Source organism: Mus caroli, chromosome 4 (assembly GCF_900094665.2).
Source record: "Mus caroli chromosome 4, CAROLI_EIJ_v1.1, whole genome shotgun sequence".
Taxonomy (NCBI): Eukaryota; Metazoa; Chordata; class Mammalia; order Rodentia; family Muridae; genus Mus; species Mus caroli.
The window spans coordinates 50,500,430-50,518,705 of record NC_034573.1 but is presented as its reverse complement, the minus strand read 5'-3'; the positions used below and the strand labels follow the sequence as shown (position 1 = coordinate 50,518,705).

At 47.7% G+C, this 18,276-nt stretch overlaps 1 protein-coding gene across 5 annotated transcripts in view; it reads left to right on the top strand.

The window, feature by feature from the left end:
• The window catches only part of Epb41l4b (erythrocyte membrane protein band 4.1 like 4B), a 150,715-nt gene that overhangs the window by 67,543 nt on the left and 64,896 nt on the right, over positions 1 to 18,276 (top strand). For 4 of the 5 annotated variants that reach the window (XM_029475979.1, XM_021160258.2, XM_029475978.1 and 1 more), the window contains exons 12-15: positions 2,605 to 2,714; positions 4,880 to 4,910; positions 7,591 to 7,624; positions 10,991 to 11,055. In XM_029475979.1, coding sequence (XP_029331839.1) covers positions 2,605 to 2,714; positions 4,880 to 4,910; positions 7,591 to 7,624; positions 10,991 to 11,055 — 240 coding nt within the window. Of the gene's footprint in view, positions 1 to 2,604; positions 2,715 to 4,879; positions 4,911 to 7,590; positions 7,625 to 10,990; positions 11,056 to 12,594; positions 14,132 to 18,276 lie in introns of those variants that run through there. The other variant, XM_021160259.1, reaches the window with a different exon arrangement.

The following is an 18,276-nucleotide window of genomic DNA, read 5'->3' as shown; positions in this document are numbered from 1 at the left end:
GTGGGTTGTTTGCCCCGCCCCCACCTCCTTGCTAAGGTCTATTATGACCTCTGTTGGTTTCCATCACTTTCCTGATAAAATGGAGCTGAGTTGGGGGTGAAGAGCCTGTATCTGAAGTGCCCCAGTTTGGAACTCTTTGTGTATTTGATATTGCAAATATTTGAGCCCGGAATGTTTTAGATATATGGGTAAACGTTCATCAGTCTAATGACAAAATTGCCAGGATCTGACCTATAGCTAGAGCTGTGTTGTCCAGTGCCGTGGCCACTGGTTGTGTGAAGCTGTGGAAGAGGATGACTGTTTAATACATTGAAAACTATAGTTCCTTGGTCTCATCCAGCCACGTAGCTGGTGTTCAGCGGCCACATGAGGTAGTGACTGCCTATGAGTAGAGCAGATACAGCACAGGTTATCATTACAGGAGGTTTTATTAGATGGTGCTGCACTGGAACTCCTCACAGCCTACTCTTACTCCGAGAAGCAGCCTTACTGAAGCACATCCAGTGTTCCTGCAGTAGGCTCAGACTCTCAAACAGCCAGTGAGCCGTAGAGTAGCATCAGCCAGACTGGCTTTTCCTTTGTGCTTTCTCTGTCTCCTCTCTCTTCTTCATATCTTCTCCTAGGCACATCTAGAACTTATGATCCTCCTGTCTCTGCCTCCCAAATGGATTATGTGTGCCCCACACACCTGGCCTTGGTGCTTCTGTGTGTGAGTTGCTGTTTGCACGTCTTCCAGTGGAGATATATATATATATATATATATATATATATATATATATATATATATATGCATACACTCATATGCATGCCTTGTGTGCATGTGTCTGTCGAGACCTGAGACTAACGTAGGTAGGCGTCTTCCTCAGTTGCTCTCCATCTTTGTTTTTGAGCCAGAGTCTCTTACTGAATCTGGAGCTTGCTGATTGAGATAGGCTGGAAACCTCCAAAGAGGTTTCTCTACCTCCGCAGTGCTAGCATTACAGACGGCAAACACACCTTGCTGTGTCCGTGGGTTCAGGGGATCTGAACTCAGACCTTCATGCTTGAGCCAGGACGTTACTGGATGAGCCACCTCCCCAGTACTAGTTCTTAAATTCCTCACCACTGTTGTCTCTTTTCACATGCCAGTGTCAACTGTGTGTGTGTGTGTGTGTTGGCTCTGAAAAGAGCCTGAAGAAAGAGCTTATTCTCACATAGTTTTGCTTTTGAGGATAAGACGAGTGCATGAAAACGTCCAGGGCATCTGTGAGAAGTGAAAGCACGCAGCCTCTGTGCTCAGACTCTGTGAGTGTACACATGTGTATCAGACCTTGGGATGTGCATTTTGATTTTTTTAAAATTTCATTTATTTATGTGTATGTGAAGAGGCCAGAGAACGTATCAGATGTCCTAAAACTAGAGCACTGTTGTGTGGTTGCTGGGAGTCAAGCCTGGTCCCTCTGGAAGAACAGCCAGTGTCCTTACCCGCTTAGCCATCTCTCCAGCCTAGAATGTGCATTCTAAACTCCTGTTTGGAGTCTGAGAATCCGAGTTACGTGATAGAGAACTCTGCTTGGTTTCGTAACCTCTGCCCACACATGGCATGTCCCTGAACTCTGTTTAAAATGCCAGGCGTGCTGCTCGCTTCAGATTTATCCACTGTGCGAGGAAATGGCTGTGTGCCTCTGTTTAAAGAACGGTCTTTGTTTGAATGTATTTTTTAAACGCTCCAAGGAAGGGGAAAAGAAGACCAAGTCCTTGAGGAAAAGGATTCGCATCACAAGGCCCCAGGAGGATGGAAATGTCAGCATGCAGAGGTTCGCAGAGCCGCTGCGGTCTGCCCGTATCCATGTGGATTTGGAACTGGGTGGGGAGGGCAGTCCAGGAGATTGCCAGAGTAAGCAGGCTTTTCCCTGCTGGGGAGAAACATTCCAATTGGCTCAGACCTAGTGACCTTTGTTCCTCAAGGAGACATGAAAAAGGAAGGGTCGCTTGGAGGTGAGGCTGCCCCTTGGAGGCATCTGGATCAGGTAGCATTTGGCTCCTTCCATCTGAGAAGCCACCAGGCAAGAGTAACTGGATTGGAGCAGGGAGGGGCGGATCAGCAAAACACAGCTCCCCTCCTGGAAGCTGCAGCTGCCTTCACAGTGGTGGGATCTGGAAAGCCTTTATGAAGTTAGAAACATTTCCTCCAGTGCATAGCAAGGGAAGCCAAGGTTTAGGTCAGGGGCTCTACTGCAGCCGCCTGGGAGAAGATGTTACATGCTCAATGTCTCTACGGTGTTCCTTGAAAGGTTATTCTATATCTAATCCATGTTCTCTTCATCAAAGGATTCAAGGACTCAGACTTACTTGGTTTGAGAAACCAAGTGGCTGATACTTACGTTGCAGGTTTTTTTCCTTTGATAGACAGAGATTCTTGCCCCTGTGCCTGGCCTGGCAAAGGAGGCTGTATTTCCAAATAGGAGCTTTAAACTTAGCATGTCTTTACCAGGAGACTTCATGTTAAGTTGAAATACACACTGGAGCTCTTATGAAAAAAAAAAAAAAAAAGTCAACGGCAGTAGCCGTAGTACGCCGAGAGCTGCTGCTGGGGTTAATGTGCAACCAATATTTTCTTCCCAGTGGACGGACGGAATATCAAGCTACACACGGCTCCAGATTGCGAAGAACCAGCACCTTTGAGAGGAAGCCTAGCAAACGTTACCCGTCCCGGCGACATTCCACATTCAAAGGTTGTACAGTGTTCCTCCCTTGCTGACACTTTACAGTGGGGGTCTGTGGGTCTGCTCTCTAGGGGCAGAACCTACCGCTCTTACCCTCTGGTGTTCAGAAGCTGTTGAAAAAGACTGAGTCTTTGTGCCCTCCAGTCTTCAATCTTTCTCCTGCTCAATGTGTTCCTTTGCCTCCTGTCTGTCTTCCTGCGAATGTGCCTCTCTACTCACTTTATGCTTGGACCTTTGCCAAGCATCGAGGGTACTGCATCCAGTGTACCCACTGCCTCCCCATTCCTGATGGAGACATGGGCGCATGCTAACCAGAATTGTGACCACAGAAGAATGGATGCCCAACCTGCAGGGACACAGTTCAGGTCCCTCATAGTTGGTCCAGACATACTCATTCCTGAATATAGCTGTACCCTGCACTTCTCCTCTCTTCCTGATCAGAATTCTTTAAACCGAATATTCCCTCATTGAGCTGGCTCACACCTGTGTCGGGCCTGAAACCAGCAGAGTGCATCAGACAGTCCACGAGCATTCCTAACTCGATTCTATTTAAACTGGATTTCATAATCTTAGCTTGGAGCTCTGCATAGCTCACCTCTCTACATGGATTGCTACTCTGTCCGACACACTGCAGGTAGCTCTAAATTGTTTGTGCTTCTTTTTTTTTTTTTTTTTTACAACAAGGCCATCACATATGGCCTCTGCTAACCTCCTATACTAGATAGGACTACTCTGGACAGTTTTCTGTGCATAGCTTGGGATTTAATGGGCCTCTGTGGAGCCTTGCTTATATACCTATGCCTCCTAGAATCTTCAGCCTTTTTCTCCCTCCACCCTGTTCCCTTCTCTTATGAGCCAACAGCTCAGTAGCATGACAGTCAACAGGTCTTCAGTCATCTTTGGCTGCTTTAGTGGAGGAGAATCCAGAAAATGTGGACTTAACTAGGAAGGGCCAGGGAATGGGAACATGCTCAAAGGGATGAAGGTGACTGCAGCAGTGTCTAGGGGAACAGCAAGGGCTGAGAACTCCTGCAGAGCCTTTGCCTCCATTAGCAGAACTACGCTTGGGGGTGAGTCTGGCGTGCCTGGGGGAGGTTGCCCATTGTATTACAGGGGCCTAGAAACAGACCAGTCCCGGGAACAACTTTCTAAAGAAAAAGCACTATTTTGATATATAGCTGTAAGCACCCAGTCCCCACAGTGTGTGCTCACACAAGGGGAGCAAGCATCCGGTATAGCTGTAGAAGCGGAACATATGGCAGGACCGCAGTGGGTAGCTTGGGGCTGTTCTAGACTCTGGTTCCGAGATCCTCTCTCACCCTCCTTTCTGGCCTCTAGATCCTTCTTCTTTTATTTTATTGACAGTTTTTCCAGCTAGAGGCCTGGTATCATCTTTGTGAAGCATTGAATGATTCTTTTCCCTGGCATGCCTTTCTTGAAAGGAAGCGAGGGGAGCCGGGGTATAGGCTTGCATGGTAGAGCCTAGCACAGATGAAACCCCTAGATTTGATCCCCCAGTTTTGCATAAACTTATAATTACAACTCTTGGGAGGCTGACGGCAGGTGAGTCAGAAGTTCAAGGTCACCCTCGCCTGCATAGTATTTGAGGCTAACCTGAGCAACATAAAACTCTGCCCCTGTCAAAGGAAAAGTGTGTGGGGAGGGAGAGGGGGGAGTTGGGGATATAGCTCAGTGGTAGCAAGGCTGTGGGTTCAATTCCCAGCATCACACAAAACGAAGAAATGTAAATTGAAGTATAGTTGAATAAATATTTGCCCCTTTCATGCAGACTCTGCCTCAATAAAAATGCCCACTCTAAGTCCTTCCATAAATGCCTGCTGGTATTTCATCCTTCATCCTGTTACACTGCTTTTCCATCCCAGACTGAATTCTCCTCAGGAGCAACGGCTCATCTGTGGTTGTCTCCAGTGTGCCTGCATACCAGTGCACCCAGCCCTGGGAGCCTGCTCTGAGAGTTGCCTAGAAACTTAGACGAAGCAACACAAGTTAGAGAGAGGGCTGTTCAGATCCTCAGGGAAAAAGTAGCTGGAGTTGAGGGCCGCCCGGCTTGAGATGAGGAGTGTACTCTGAGATGTCCCTGTCTAGTGTCTCTGTGTGTTGGTCCGGGGTGAATGTTGGAAAGTTCTGCATAACTTTCTATTCTGCCTTTACAGCGAGCAACCCAGTAATTGCTGCTCAGCTCTGGTAAGTACCCCCAGCCACCTCAGCATGGCTCCCCCCTCTAATTACCGTGTTTGTTTGCAGTGTTGACTTTCTCCTTAATACAATTAAACCCAGGTGACTCACCTGATAACTCTTTTCTCCCTGTTGTTCTGCCTGGCTACCCCATCCTCCCGGCTGTCAATAAGCACACAACAGAATGTTCCAAGGCTTTCTTGTTGCAGAACAGCCGCTTTGTTTGAGTAGCACAGAGCTCAGTTTGTTGTCGCAGTGAGGTGGCAGGCATGCATGCAGCATGTGCAGTAATGGTGTGGCAGGCAAAGGACTGAACACCACCCTCCTGGGCAACAGGTGCTGCTGTGCTCGTTGGCTAGCAGGTGTTAGGAGACACTGGCCATCACCAGAGGGGCTGGTGAGATGGCCGAGTGGGTAGAGGCGTTTGCCATGCAAGCCTTGGGACTCATATTAAATCCTGAAGCCTATGTAAAGGTGGAAAGAGAGACCTGACCTCCACACGGGCACCATGGCGTGCATATACATCATGCACATAGGCATGTAATAATAAGCAGTAAATAAACCACACACAGAGCTTCTGTGGAAACTGTGTCACAAGACTGAAAATCTCCAGTGTGGGACGTTGCAGGCTTCTTATCGGGGGACAGGTAGGAAATATTTTGAATTCTAGGCTCTGACATCTTTTTCAGAAATATTCAGTGCTGCTGTAGCAACAGTGAAGCAGCTGTAGACACTATGTAAACAAGTGAGTATGGCTGTTAATAAAACTTTATTCATAAGTACCAGTCCACCATAGTTGATCCATGGATGGAATCAGCTGCTTCTTCTCTAGCACAGGTGTTCCTGATCCTGCCTGTGTCTGGAACTACCTGATGATGTCCCTATTGGGCAAGAAAACCCTGGACCATATGAAAACATATATACACATGTGTGCTCTATGTCTGGGGGGGTCTCTAGCAGTTAGGGTCCCTGCAGATAGTGTGCTGAAACCTACTGACATTTTTTAAAAAAGATTTATCTATGAGTACACTGTAGCTGTCTTCAGACACACCAGCAGAGGGCATCAGATCCCATTACAGATGGTTGTGAGCCACCATGTGGGTGCTGGAATTGATCTCAGGACCTCTTGAAGAGCTGTCAGTGCTCTTAGCCACTGAGCCATCTCTCCAGCCCTGTGACATTCTTTCAGTCAGGGTCTGCTTCTAATTCTTGGGGTTGTAAGCTACAGTGTTGCTTGCTTTCTTAGGAGATGATTGTTTTGTTTATATTTCCCTGATAAGGTGACATTTCCCTCTTAGAATCTAGGGGGAGATTATATATTGGGAATGAAAACAAACATAAAAAAAAAGTCACCACACACACAAAAGTTGTCAGTAAATATACCCTTTAGGAACAAATGAGTTAACACCCACCGTTGGCGGCTATTCAATGGCTCTTTCCAGCCTGTGGGATCCTGGTGTGGAATTGCTGGGGGGGACCATGGATGGAGTTGTGCTGGGAACTGCAGATGACTGCTGGAAAAACAGCACCTTGTAGACTACTTTATCTACCTGCTGAGGTCCGGCTTAGGAGGTCTGGATGACAGCCTGGCTTTTCTGCCAGGCCTCTCTGAAAACTAACTGCAGACCTGGTGTGAGACTCCGAACAAAGGTGCCTTCCTCCCCTCCCACTGTTAGAAAGACAGTAAACCCTGATTCCAGGCATGTCACCCTAGCAGCCACCCTAGCAACGGTGACTGCTCAGTAATTGCTCTGAGCTTGGGAGGTTTCCGATAGGTGCTGAGTTTGTGTCTTATGTAACAAATCTCTCTGTTTCTCTCTGTGTGTCTGTATGCCTCTCTGTGCATATACATACATACATACATACATACATACATACATAGATTCCACGCCCATATATTTATGTGTGCATATATATATTTATATATTTGCCAACCTAGTTCTAATTAAGATTCTAATCAAATTGGATCACACTTGAGCTCTGAACGTTTCCACAGACCCTCGGATTGCTTTTAATTCTCAGGGGGTTGTAAACTACAGTATTGCTTATGAATTTGGTGCGAAGAAAATAGGCTTTGGGTCTGAGCAGATGTTGAATCAACCCTGGCTTAGTCTCTCTTAGGCAGCTCTTCCTTTGCCTGTGAATTGAGGTGGTAGGAAGCATCCTGCACGCCATCACTCTCTTATGGAGATTAAATAATAACAGGATAGAGGCTTGGCTTGGATGAACAGACATTCAGCACCAGTGCCCAGAGCAGCAGCAGGGTCAGTGTGTGCGAGGGACCCATGTGTGATTCCCACCACAGTGGCTGTGGCAGGTGTCTTGAAGAGCTGGTACCTCTTCGAGAAGCAGAACTGTGGCCTCCGGGGCAGTGCCAGGGAATGCCTGCACTAGGAGCTAAAGCTGCTTGATTGGCCTCTGCATGGAAACCCACATAGGTCACAGCGGCACCTGGGCATCTTACTGGGGTGTTTATGCTGGGGAGGCTGAAAGTGGAGAGTGAAAGCTGGTCCTGTGGTGTCCTTGATTATACACTTAACGTATGCTCTGGTAAGCTCTGGTGCCCAATGCAGACATTCCTATTTGAGCAGGGAGCCTGGAGAATCTGTAACAGCTGTCAAATAGATCCGTGCCTCCTTACAACTTTAAAAATGATGTGGTTTTTTCTTCTTCTTCTTCTCCTTTCTAGCTCTAAAGCAAATCCTGAAGTCCACAATTACCAGGTGAGATGCTATGTCTGAGATGTTTGGGAAAGTTTCTGAATTTTGTGTGACGAGCGATATGTAGGAGCAGTATGTGCTTGTTGGGTTTTGATTCCTTCTTCCTGCTGTTTTCCAGAAAACTCTAAAAAACAAATCCTGCTGTCCTGGCCCCTGCGCCCTCCCAGGCATCTGAAGTACCTGTTTTTAATCTTGTTAACCTGCGAGTGCTAGGGACATGTAGTTATGTTTCTGGTTGGTCAGGCACAACCTCTTAGCAACATTCAAGTGCATGCCTTTGTGGGAGTGTGCTGCGGACCTTGAGAGCATGGGCCCTTGAGACAAGCATCCACAGGGGAGATTTTGGTCAAGGATTTGGGAGACTCCACTTCTTCCTTCATTTGCCGTCTTGGACATGACTGGGCCTGGTGGGGGTGCAAAAGTAATGAGAAAACTGCCAGGAAAGAAGGCTTGTTTGTTTGAGACGGTGTCTGGCTCTGGATGTTGTGGAACTCACTATGTAGACTAGTGAGTGTTAGTCTTTAACTCACAGAGATCCACCTGCCTCTGCCTCTCTGCCTCTCTGCCTCTGCCTAGTGCTGGGATTAAAGGCACAGGCTACCATGCCCAGAGGTGGTTTTGTTGTTGTTTGTTTGGTTGTTTTTTTGCTATTGTTTTTCTTGGTCCTTCCTCCAGCCCCTTTTCATGGCAAGCCTGCTCACACCAAAGGGTGGGGGGGCATCATTTATCTCTCGAACCCATTTTGTCAAACATCAGGCCCAGGCATTCAGTTCCCCTGCCCAGTGTTGTGTTCCTTCCAAGCAGTACCAACCAGGGTCTATGCCTTCTACCTGCCCATCCACCTCTGCTGAAGCCCTCCATAGCCCACCCTGTAGCAGCAAGCTAGCCCCTCCACAGCCAGCCCAGACTCCTTCCATTTGCTTAAGTCTCCTGTCGGGAGCCCAGTGTTCAATTCCCAGCAGTTGCAGTGTAAGCAGTTGCCCTTAGGTTCCTGTTAGTGCCACTTGCCCATGCTTGTCCACCTGGAGTTCTTTGCCTCTTATCTGCTTGCTACAGTATCTTCCACATTGGGAGCCCCTCCTCCTTTGCTTTTAAGTTGGAAGCTCCCAGCTCCAGTGGAATTCAGCTCTTTGTGTTAAAACCATGTGGCCGGCATTACTAGAATAACCACCTTATCCTAACACACTTGAGTAGGAATTTGGCATCTGTAGACTTCAGAGATCCTAAGTTGGCTCTGGATGGATGGTATGTGCCTTGCTTCCCAGATGGTCATTTGTTTCTGCTTAAAGGTGACTCCTAACTTGGAGTCCTATATTAGTCTCCCCCACCCCCACCCCATTGTTGTGACAAAATACCCAGTACTGTCTACTCTATTAAGTAAAATAAGCTCATTTAATAGCTCTGGAGGTTCTAGAGTAGTGCTGGTCTCCGCTCAGCTCTGGTAAAGGATTTGTGGTGTAAGAACAAGAGTTTATGTGGAGGGAGAGATTACATGGTGAGATGGGGAGCCAGTACACAAGGGTCCAGGAGAACTAACTAGGGTCCCTCTGAAGACCCCCAAAGACCCAATCACCTTGCTGTTGGGTGGCCAGCCCTTGCAGGAGAGAGAATAAAAATAAGAAAGTAAAAACAACCCCACCTGCCATGATCCGCCCTCTTCTGCCTCCCCTTGCATTCTGCTCCCAGTGAACATCCAGGGCTGTGCTTGTTCATGACAGATCTGTGTGTACTCTAGGCATGGATCTCTCTACAGGGTTGCTAGGAGACCCTGTGCTTGGCCAGTCTTAGCGTCCCTGTGTCGTCCCATCAGAGTTTGGCTATAAGTGGACTGGACACTTCATGATGCTGTCTGAGAAGGGTTGTTAGAAAGGGGATAACACAGCAGCACTGTTCATTCTTAGAGCTACAGAGTCAGCCAGCCGCAGAGTCAGCCATGTTCTCAGTGAGGACACTTGTCTCTTGAGGTGGGGCAGTTCTTCATTGTCCCCGAAATTCCAGTAAACTTGGCTTCTCTCTTCTGTTATTGTGACAAGCAAAGAGACACACATGCATTCCTCACTGTGGACAGAGTACCTGAGGTAGCATTAAAGTAGCCAAGGAAGGTTCTGGAGCCCCCAACTCTGTGGATGAAGTTTCTGCCCCTCTCTCTGGTGAATCCAGTGTGTTTAAAAGCACAGAAGAATAGAGGGCCTAGTTGTAGGTTAGTCATTCTCTCTTGTTGGAGTCTTAGTGTGTGGAGCCTGGGAATGACTGGCTTTGGGCTAACCACCCAAACCCCATGGGTTTTGGTATCCCCAAAAGAGACAAAGAGAAGGAGGTTGCACCAGGTCAGGACTGAGGTCTTCCTGCAGACATGCCCCTCCAGATCCCACGCTCTGCGCCATGTCCTCTGGGGGGTACCGACAGGCACTTTGAAGGAGGAAAGAACGGCTACTGGAATACAGAATAGGCAGGCAGCATGAGAGCCTTGCAGGGCCATGAAGATTGAATTGAACAGAATTGCAGAGAATTTCTGTAACAGAAAGCAGGCCACTGCTTATTAACCACAGCAGCAGGGGCAAGGAGGAGGAAGGAAAGAAATAATTAAAAGATTAATGATTGCACAATTGAGGTGACTTTCAGGTCGGGGGAGCAGATTTTACCCCATATCAAGTTTAGCCTTAAGACACCCCATGGCTTCTGACAATGTCCCGGGCTGCTGCCCTCTGCAGGTGGTAAGTGGAATGACACCCAGCCAGCTACCCTGCTTGGCACATCCAGGTGTCACAATGGTTTCTTAATCTTCTAGGGAACAGCTTCCCACTCTCCTTCCTTCAGTCCACGTGTCTCTCCAGTCTCATCAAAGTAATAGGTCCTCCTGATGATGTTACTGTTTATGCACCCACGATACTGTTGCTTTCATTACTCTGTCCTTCCAGCCCTGTGTGTGTGCCAATGTAGCTAGGCTGTTCCGCGTGTCTGTCTGTCATCATCTCGAAAACAACAAAAGTGGCTTCTGAAGAGAGAAGCCACTCAGCCCATCTTCCTTGTGAGAGGAGTGTTGTCTGGTCGGGGCATGCTGGGTAGACTCCTTTGAGTCCCATGTGGCACCTGGCCTCCCAACCCCTTCTCTGGAGATGGTATTTGGTGAGCCAAGCCCTAGGTTCCAGCCCCCAACACCTCCCCCCTCCCCCCCAGCCTTTGTTAGGGAAGAAAGGAGATCATCCTGGGAAAGGCCCAGCCGCCCCTCCCCCAGGGCTTGGTTCCAGCTTCCTATTCACAGCCCCCTCGGCCTCTGAGGTGGGTGCCCTTGCTGGAGAAAGCAAACGGTATGCCGGCCATTGAAATCCAAAGGTCACTGAGTAATCAGCTTTGGTGTTTCCTTTCCAGCCTCAGTACCATCCTGACGTCCACCCCAGCCAGCCCCGGTGGCGCCCTCACTCTCCAAATGTCAGGTGAGTTTGCGAGCTTACAGAGCCCTGTTTCGGGAAGTTTTCCTGTCCTCTGGAAGGCCCCCCTGCACACCGCAGGAACAACTCCTCAGGGCAACAGGACCAGGGCAAAACCAGATGTTTTTCACAGCAAAGGAAGCAAGTCTGTGAAATAACGAATTTTTTTTTCTTTTAGTTCTAACCACAGATGTTTTGGTTTGGTTTTATATCAGAGATGTTGCTTAAGATTTCCATGTAACATTTTCTTATTCTGAGAATTTATGTTCTTGGAATGAGAGTGAAGTTGTGTCGATAGCGATTTCCTTTTTTTTTTTTTTTTTTAAAAAAAAGGATTTTTACCCCTTAGGAATAAGGGCAATGTTTCTTTGGTGGCAGTGTTCAGCCAAGGAGAGTCTGTATTTTTAGCTCTGTGGTTGTTGTCTGAAGACAACAGCAAGCAATGAGGATTTGCGTGAGAACACACGGCTATATCCCAGTGAAACCCAATTCACAATAGGTGGGATTTGGCTGGAGGGGTATCAGTATCCCCCTGCCATTGCCCTAGGAGTGACCTGGCACCTGCCATGCTATTTGGAGTCAGGACCTTCCCTGGGGAGCAGACGTGTCCTTAAGATTTGCATTTTTAATGGGTCTTGATTGGCATTGATGCTTCCAGCTCTTTCAGATGCATGGGTGGTGACTTCAGGCTGTGCTGAGGGAGAGCTGTGAGCCTTTGCTTCCGAAGAAGCACGGAGAAGGAGCAGTAGAATCAAATGTGGCTTGAACAAGTTAGGCAAAAGCTCATCGGGGATCATGTGACACAGTGGGGGCGGTCTTCCAGTATTAACACATTGATATTCATGGAGCATTTTAGGGCAGAATATGTTAGTGGGGTGATAATTCTAAATCTTAGTGTGGCTCAGAGGAAGGTGGTTTGTTTTTCAGACATGACAGGTAGTCACGAGGCTTAGAGGAGGTGTCATCTTGTTACCATTGGTCTAACCAGATTTCATACCCGGCATCACCTGTTCTGTCGAGTATTCTCCCTCCATGGCAATCCCTCACCGGTTCTTTGCCCGGGGGCAGCAGGTTCCCTGATGGCCAGGCTGAAGCCAGGATTAATCGTCTGCTGAGAACCACGACTCAGCCCCATGCTAGACCTTCTATAGTGGAACGCAGGTGGCAGGCACCGTGCACTCTCTGTGCTGTAGAGCTCTCTGGAGCTGCGTCCTGAGGAGAGTTGACTGGTCCACACTTGTGGCAGATGCTGTCCAAAATACCATACCCATGCACACCAGATTTAAGGAGGCTTCCCCTCATCCAGCTTTCCCTAGATTGCCCTGACCGCTAGACTCCCCTTGCAAAAGTATAGCTTTGCCAGAAACAGCTTTTATGAGCTTCAAAGTTGGTAGACGATCACTGTGGGGTTTTTTTTAACCTTCTGAAGTCACCTACTACTACTTCTGTGTCAGGCACCCCACTCACTACCCCCCCCAACCCCCGTTTCCTTTGTGTATGCATGCTTGACCACGCTCATTTCTTAATTGTCTTCCATTCTCCCAGTAACCATTCCATCTGCAAACAAAACAAGCCATGTTTTCAGGATGACAGGCCACACTGGAAAGCCTCAGCCAGTGGAGATGGCAGCCACTTTGACTATGTCCAGGACCAGAACCAGAGGAACTTAGGAGGGGCGTACAGTGTCACGTACCGGGACAAACTCATGACCGCACTTTGAGAGACTGAAGCCTCCTCCGGTCACCACCATGGTGCCTTTGCATTCCATGAGGAGCGTCCTGGCATCACATGAATGTTTTTGTACAAGTGTCATTAGTGCTTTTTGTGTCCCTGTAAACATTTGAAGATAACAGATAGCCATGATTTACTGTGGACTGCATTCTCAATAATGAAGGTAGCTAAAGGCTCAGGAATCATTTTGATATGCTGGCTTTAAAACTGAAGTCAAAGTCTCAACCATCATGCTGTTTACCTGATAGTTTTGTCATTTATCCAGTGGGGTCGCATAAAGCAAACCAGCAAGACCAAAGCTTGGGAAACTAGCTTAGCACATAGGACTGTTGTAGGAGTGGAAATCGACAGGGACCAGTCTCCCTTGCCGTGTTACCTTAGCGAAATCATTCCCCTTTCTTTGGTTTCATTTCCTCCCTGAAAAGAACGGGCTGGGCTAACTGATCTCCAAGGGCTTCCATTCTGTGATCTGTTAAGATTTCACTTATTTGGGGTGAGAGCATGCATCCAGACTAACTCCCCATAAGGACAACTGTAATACCCTTTCTGTAGCAGAAGCTCAATAAAGATTACAAAACTCATTAGGTATTCATCAATACAGGGAGGCTTGGAGTTTTCCATCTGTAAGTGGGTTAGCCCGTGTGGAATTGAGCCTCAGTGCTGATCACCAGTTGCATAGCATGTTTCACTAGAATTTACTTCTCAAACGCAAGGATGCTTTGTAATGCCTCAGTGACTGGTGCTGCTACCCTGTGTGATCAGAGTAGAGGCTGGATTCCATCCTAGACTTAACTCCTTTGACCAGCAGCATGCAGTTGAGATGAAGTGGGGGCGCACAGGAGAGCCTGCCAGGTTTCTGCAGGTCGTGCCAAAGCACTGTGTTGCACAGAGGGATGCATATGCCCCCCCTCCTTCTGTAGGACCCCAAAGCAACATGTTGTCTTTTAGGGTGGAACTTGTACCAAAGTATTTATTTACCCCAATTCAAGTAGCACCTCTAACCTCATTACGTCTTCATAGGCAGTCCCAGGATGCTCTTCTGTTTGTGTTTCTGTGCAATCAGTTGATTCTGTGTCACTTTGATATATGTGATTATAATTTGGCTCCTTTTAAGCCCTTGGGCATGTGTTAATAACATCTTCTCTTGCTAAAATCTGGCCTTTTTGATTCTATGAAAGTCTCTTGAGGAGGAGAGAATCAGTCCTCTGCACACTTGCACAGGGGAGTAGACCACCTACCTATAAACTCCCCACAAGATGCGTGTTTACAGGCGTGTTCCATTTCAGCAGGTGTTCTCATCCCCAGTGTATGTACTGCCTCCATCTGAATAAACGTGTTCTGGGTCTCTTCATCTTACTGCTAACATTTTTTACAATGTGTCTCCAAGTAATAAAGATTATTCCTACCTTTGTTTTTTGGGGGGGTGGTTGTTTGTTTTTGTTTTTGGACTCCATCTTCATTGCGTTGATTCTTCTGCACAGAGGCCTCCCTTTGATCTCACTTGTGGTACAGTTGACTCGGGGTGTCCGAAGGTGAAACCTTCAGTTATGTGGTTGGGACAAAACCATCCTTCACTGAGGCTCCTATAGGTACAGTGACTGGGGTGATTCTCCTGATGCGCTCCTGGAAGAGGCTGCAGTACCTGTCTCCATGTGTAGGCAGAGCAGAGAGAGATCTGTGTGTTCCCTGATAACAGTCCTGTGGTGAAGGGTGCATGTTCTCGTGGTTGCTTACCTCTTCTTGGCTCTGTCTGTGGCTTCTCAAAGATGATCCTCAATCAAAGCCTTCTGCTTAAACTGCTGATGAGTGGTTAATTAGCTGCTGACATGGACACTTTCCGTTCTTCATCTCAGTGACCTTTATCTACTGCATGGTGACTGTTCTTGCGGCCTTGTTTTTCTGTTCCTGTTGGGGATGGGTGTTGCTCAGGGGTCCCTTTTTTTGCTCCCTACATTCCTCACTAACAAGTCTCCTAGAATCACCTCGTTCTGTCAACTTGTATAATGCTGTTGACTCTGAAAACAGCTCGGACTGTTTGTACGAGTTTCTGCTCTGACACTTCAGTGTGGATATTCCATGCACAGTTCAAACTCCACATGTCAAAAAAAGTCAAATTCCTCTTTGATCACCACTCCTGGAATGCACAGATTTCCTTCCCTCTCCCGTTCCCTCTTGCTAAGGGCAAGTGTATGCGAATATCAGCCACAGCTCTTGCTCTGCCTAGCTACCATATCCAGGCAGTCCATAGCTCTACTTAACTTGGCTTCCTTCATGATTCCTCCCAACACCATCTTGCAGGAATGTCTTCTCTTGCTCTCTGATCTCCACAACCTTTGCCAAGCTTGCTCTTGTCTTTCTACAGCCATATCTGAAGTGTCATTCCAGGCTGGGCTGGGCACTTCGCCTCATCTCTTTGCTCTAGTCTGTCCCGACTCCTCACCTGCCTGATGGAACAGTCATAGCAAACCACTCGAGTCACACCTCACGACTGTCACCCTGCAATTGCTGTTCCTTCCACTGAGAATCCTGTCACTCCATGAGAGATCCTGCTTAGCCTCTAAGCCTCCGCTCAGACGTCATCTTCTCCGGGGACTCTCTTGACAGCCCTCACCTCTGCAAATTGGGTTAATTTCTGTGTTCTGTGTTCTACTACTGCCTCCCCTTCCACCCCCAGACACGGGAACATTGCACTCACAACTTTGTATTGAAACAGCCTCTTTTGTTCATCTCGTCTCGGAGCCTTAGACTCCTTAATACAAGCTTTGCCATTGTTCCCGGTGCCTGGCAGATAGCAGGTGCTCAATGGCTGTCTGCTTAGAGAACGGATTCATTTTAAAGGGAATTTCTAACCAGGTAGCAGGCAATGATAGGTCATCTCCAGTCTGGTCTGATGTACCACATTTAGTCTGGAGCATTACATTTTGAGTAGGACATGGGCCACCATGTATTCAGAAATCCAGCTTTATCCTGTGTATGTTATCCAGCATGTCTCACTTGGTGTAATGGTGAGCGTGGCAGTGGTCCGACCAACTGACATCGGTAACTCCATTATGTGGCTAGTGATCTACCGTCATACAGAGGGGTTAATGGACAATTGCACGCTCCTCGCCTGTTGCTTTATCTCCCTGGCCACACTGAAAGGTGGGTAATAGCGTATTGTTACTGATGGAGTTGAGGCAAGCGGTACCTACGTGTCATACAACAGGTAAGTGCCAGCCTCTGGGCTCTTGTGCCTCATGGCTGTCCTCACAGTGTTGATCCACAGCTCAGCAAGACTATTGGACTATCGTGCAGTTCACTCCATTGAGGTCTAGCAGCTGAGTAGAGAACTGCCTTTCTAGCCAACGGCCTAGTGGCACTCCACAGTCATCCCTATTGTCTGTGGTAACTCTCTCCATCTCCACTACCATCCCTGTCATCCATGGGCTAGTAACTGCCTACACCCACCTGGGGCTAGGGACCTCCATCTGTAACCAGAACCACTCTAACCATCTATAACCATCATGACCTCCATCTATATGAGAGCCACTATAACCTCTACTGCACACCCCCTAGTTGTCTAGTGATCCTCTCCATGCCTCATCCCACTCTGGTCCAGTAGCCATTTTTATAGCTACTTCCCTCAACTCATTCTCCATTTTCAAAACGGCAGAGATGCAATATTATTTATAGTGGAACACCCTTGCGAGAGATGCCCCACATCTTCCCAGCAATTCTTACGTTTTTGGTTTTTGGTTTGGTTTGGCTTTTTTTAACCATCAGCTGCAAGCAACATCAAACTCGCTTTCCCACAACTAACTTATTCTGGTTTTGAAAGTCACAAGCTTAACAAGCCTTCGTGGCTCTGTGGGCCCTCAGATGAGGCATCTAACAGTGAGCTGATGTAGCTCGTGGTCGTTACACAGTCTTCACAGTCTGCTGGTTGGTTCCGTCCTGCATTCGGAGCTGTCTTGTGTGCTTCATTCCTCAAGTGTTCCCCATAGAAGATGCTTCTCTTTAGCAGCAAAGGTGGAGTGAGGACAGGGCTGGGGGTAGGGGAAAGTGGTCCCTTCTGATTCCCTTGCCTGTTAAAACCATCCACCATCCTTCCAGGTCAGTGACTCCAGCCTCCTGTGTCCATCTTGGAACAGGACAAATAACAGGGCCAGCCTGTTTGGTGCCCTTGACTTTGCAGCTTTTACCTAGTTCTTTAAAATCTGAGTTCATCAAAGAACTCTCTGGGCAGCCATATTGATCTTTTTTAGATCAATAGTTCTCAAACCAAGCTCTAAGTCAATTCCCTGACTGGCCAAGTTTCCCAAGTGCTCAGGTAAATACCACAGATTGGCCCAGAATGACTGGCTTCTGCATCTCCCACCAGGAGGCAGTGAGCAAACCCAGGCCAGGGGGTCCAGGGTGGGGGCCAGACAGAGAAAAGTCAGCTGTTGGTAAGGAAAACTGGCCCATTTTAAGGAGCCCCTGGGGTTCTCTAAAAGGCAAACAAACCCGAAACTGGCACTCAGCTGAGCCTAGGCAAGAAGAAATCAATAATTCTGCAAATAGGCCAACTTCTCTCCCAATTAGGAACCAAATGATCGATCACACAATTTATTCGGAAACGTTGAGCTTTGGTCCTGCAGAGATGGCTTACTGGGTAAGAATTCTTGCTGCTTTTTGAGAGGACCCAGATTTGGTTCCCAGCACCCACCTTGAGCAACCTACAACTGCCTCTAACACCAATTCCAGTGCCCTGTTCTGGTCCCCATGGGCACCCGTACATACTTGGCATTAAAACATGTTTACAAAAACAAGCTTCTTTTAAAATGCTGGACTCTATTTAAATAGTTGCTGATAAGACTTCCTTCCTTCCTTCCTTCCTTCCCCTCTCTCTCTCTCTCTCTCTCTCTCTTTCTTTCTTTCTTTCTTTCTTTTTAAATTTAAAGATAGAATTTCTCTACATAGACCGCCTGTCCTGGAACTCCATGCACACCGAGGTCCGCCTGCCTCTGCCTCCTGAGTGCTGGGATTAAAAGCATGACCCACTATACCAGGCTTAGGACTCAAATTTTAACCATCACCACAAGGTGAGGGGTGAGCAGGGGTGGAAGCTTCTCTTGGTTAATGCCATTGCTTGGTTTGACAGTTCAGTTTTAACATACATTGGTGGCAAGGGGGAAATTATATATAAAATTTAAGTAGATGTAATGCTAAAGAGGAAGTGGGTGGATCCCTGGGGTGTGTATCAGTAGTAGAGCACTTGTCTAGTGTGGCCAAGGCTCTGGGTTGAATCCTTAGCATTGCAAAAAGTAGCTAAATCTGCCTAGTTAGTATGAGTTGCTGCTTCCTAAATCAGGGGGTGGGTGGGGGGGGCAGAGCAGAAGAATTTGGGTGCTAATGGTATAGCTTTGATTTCACCATCACTACCACCCCCGAGTTTGTCAGACCATTTCCTGGTCATTGTTCTGCCCTTCTCAGGAGACCGGGCACTGGTGACATCCAAGCACTAGACAAGGGTGA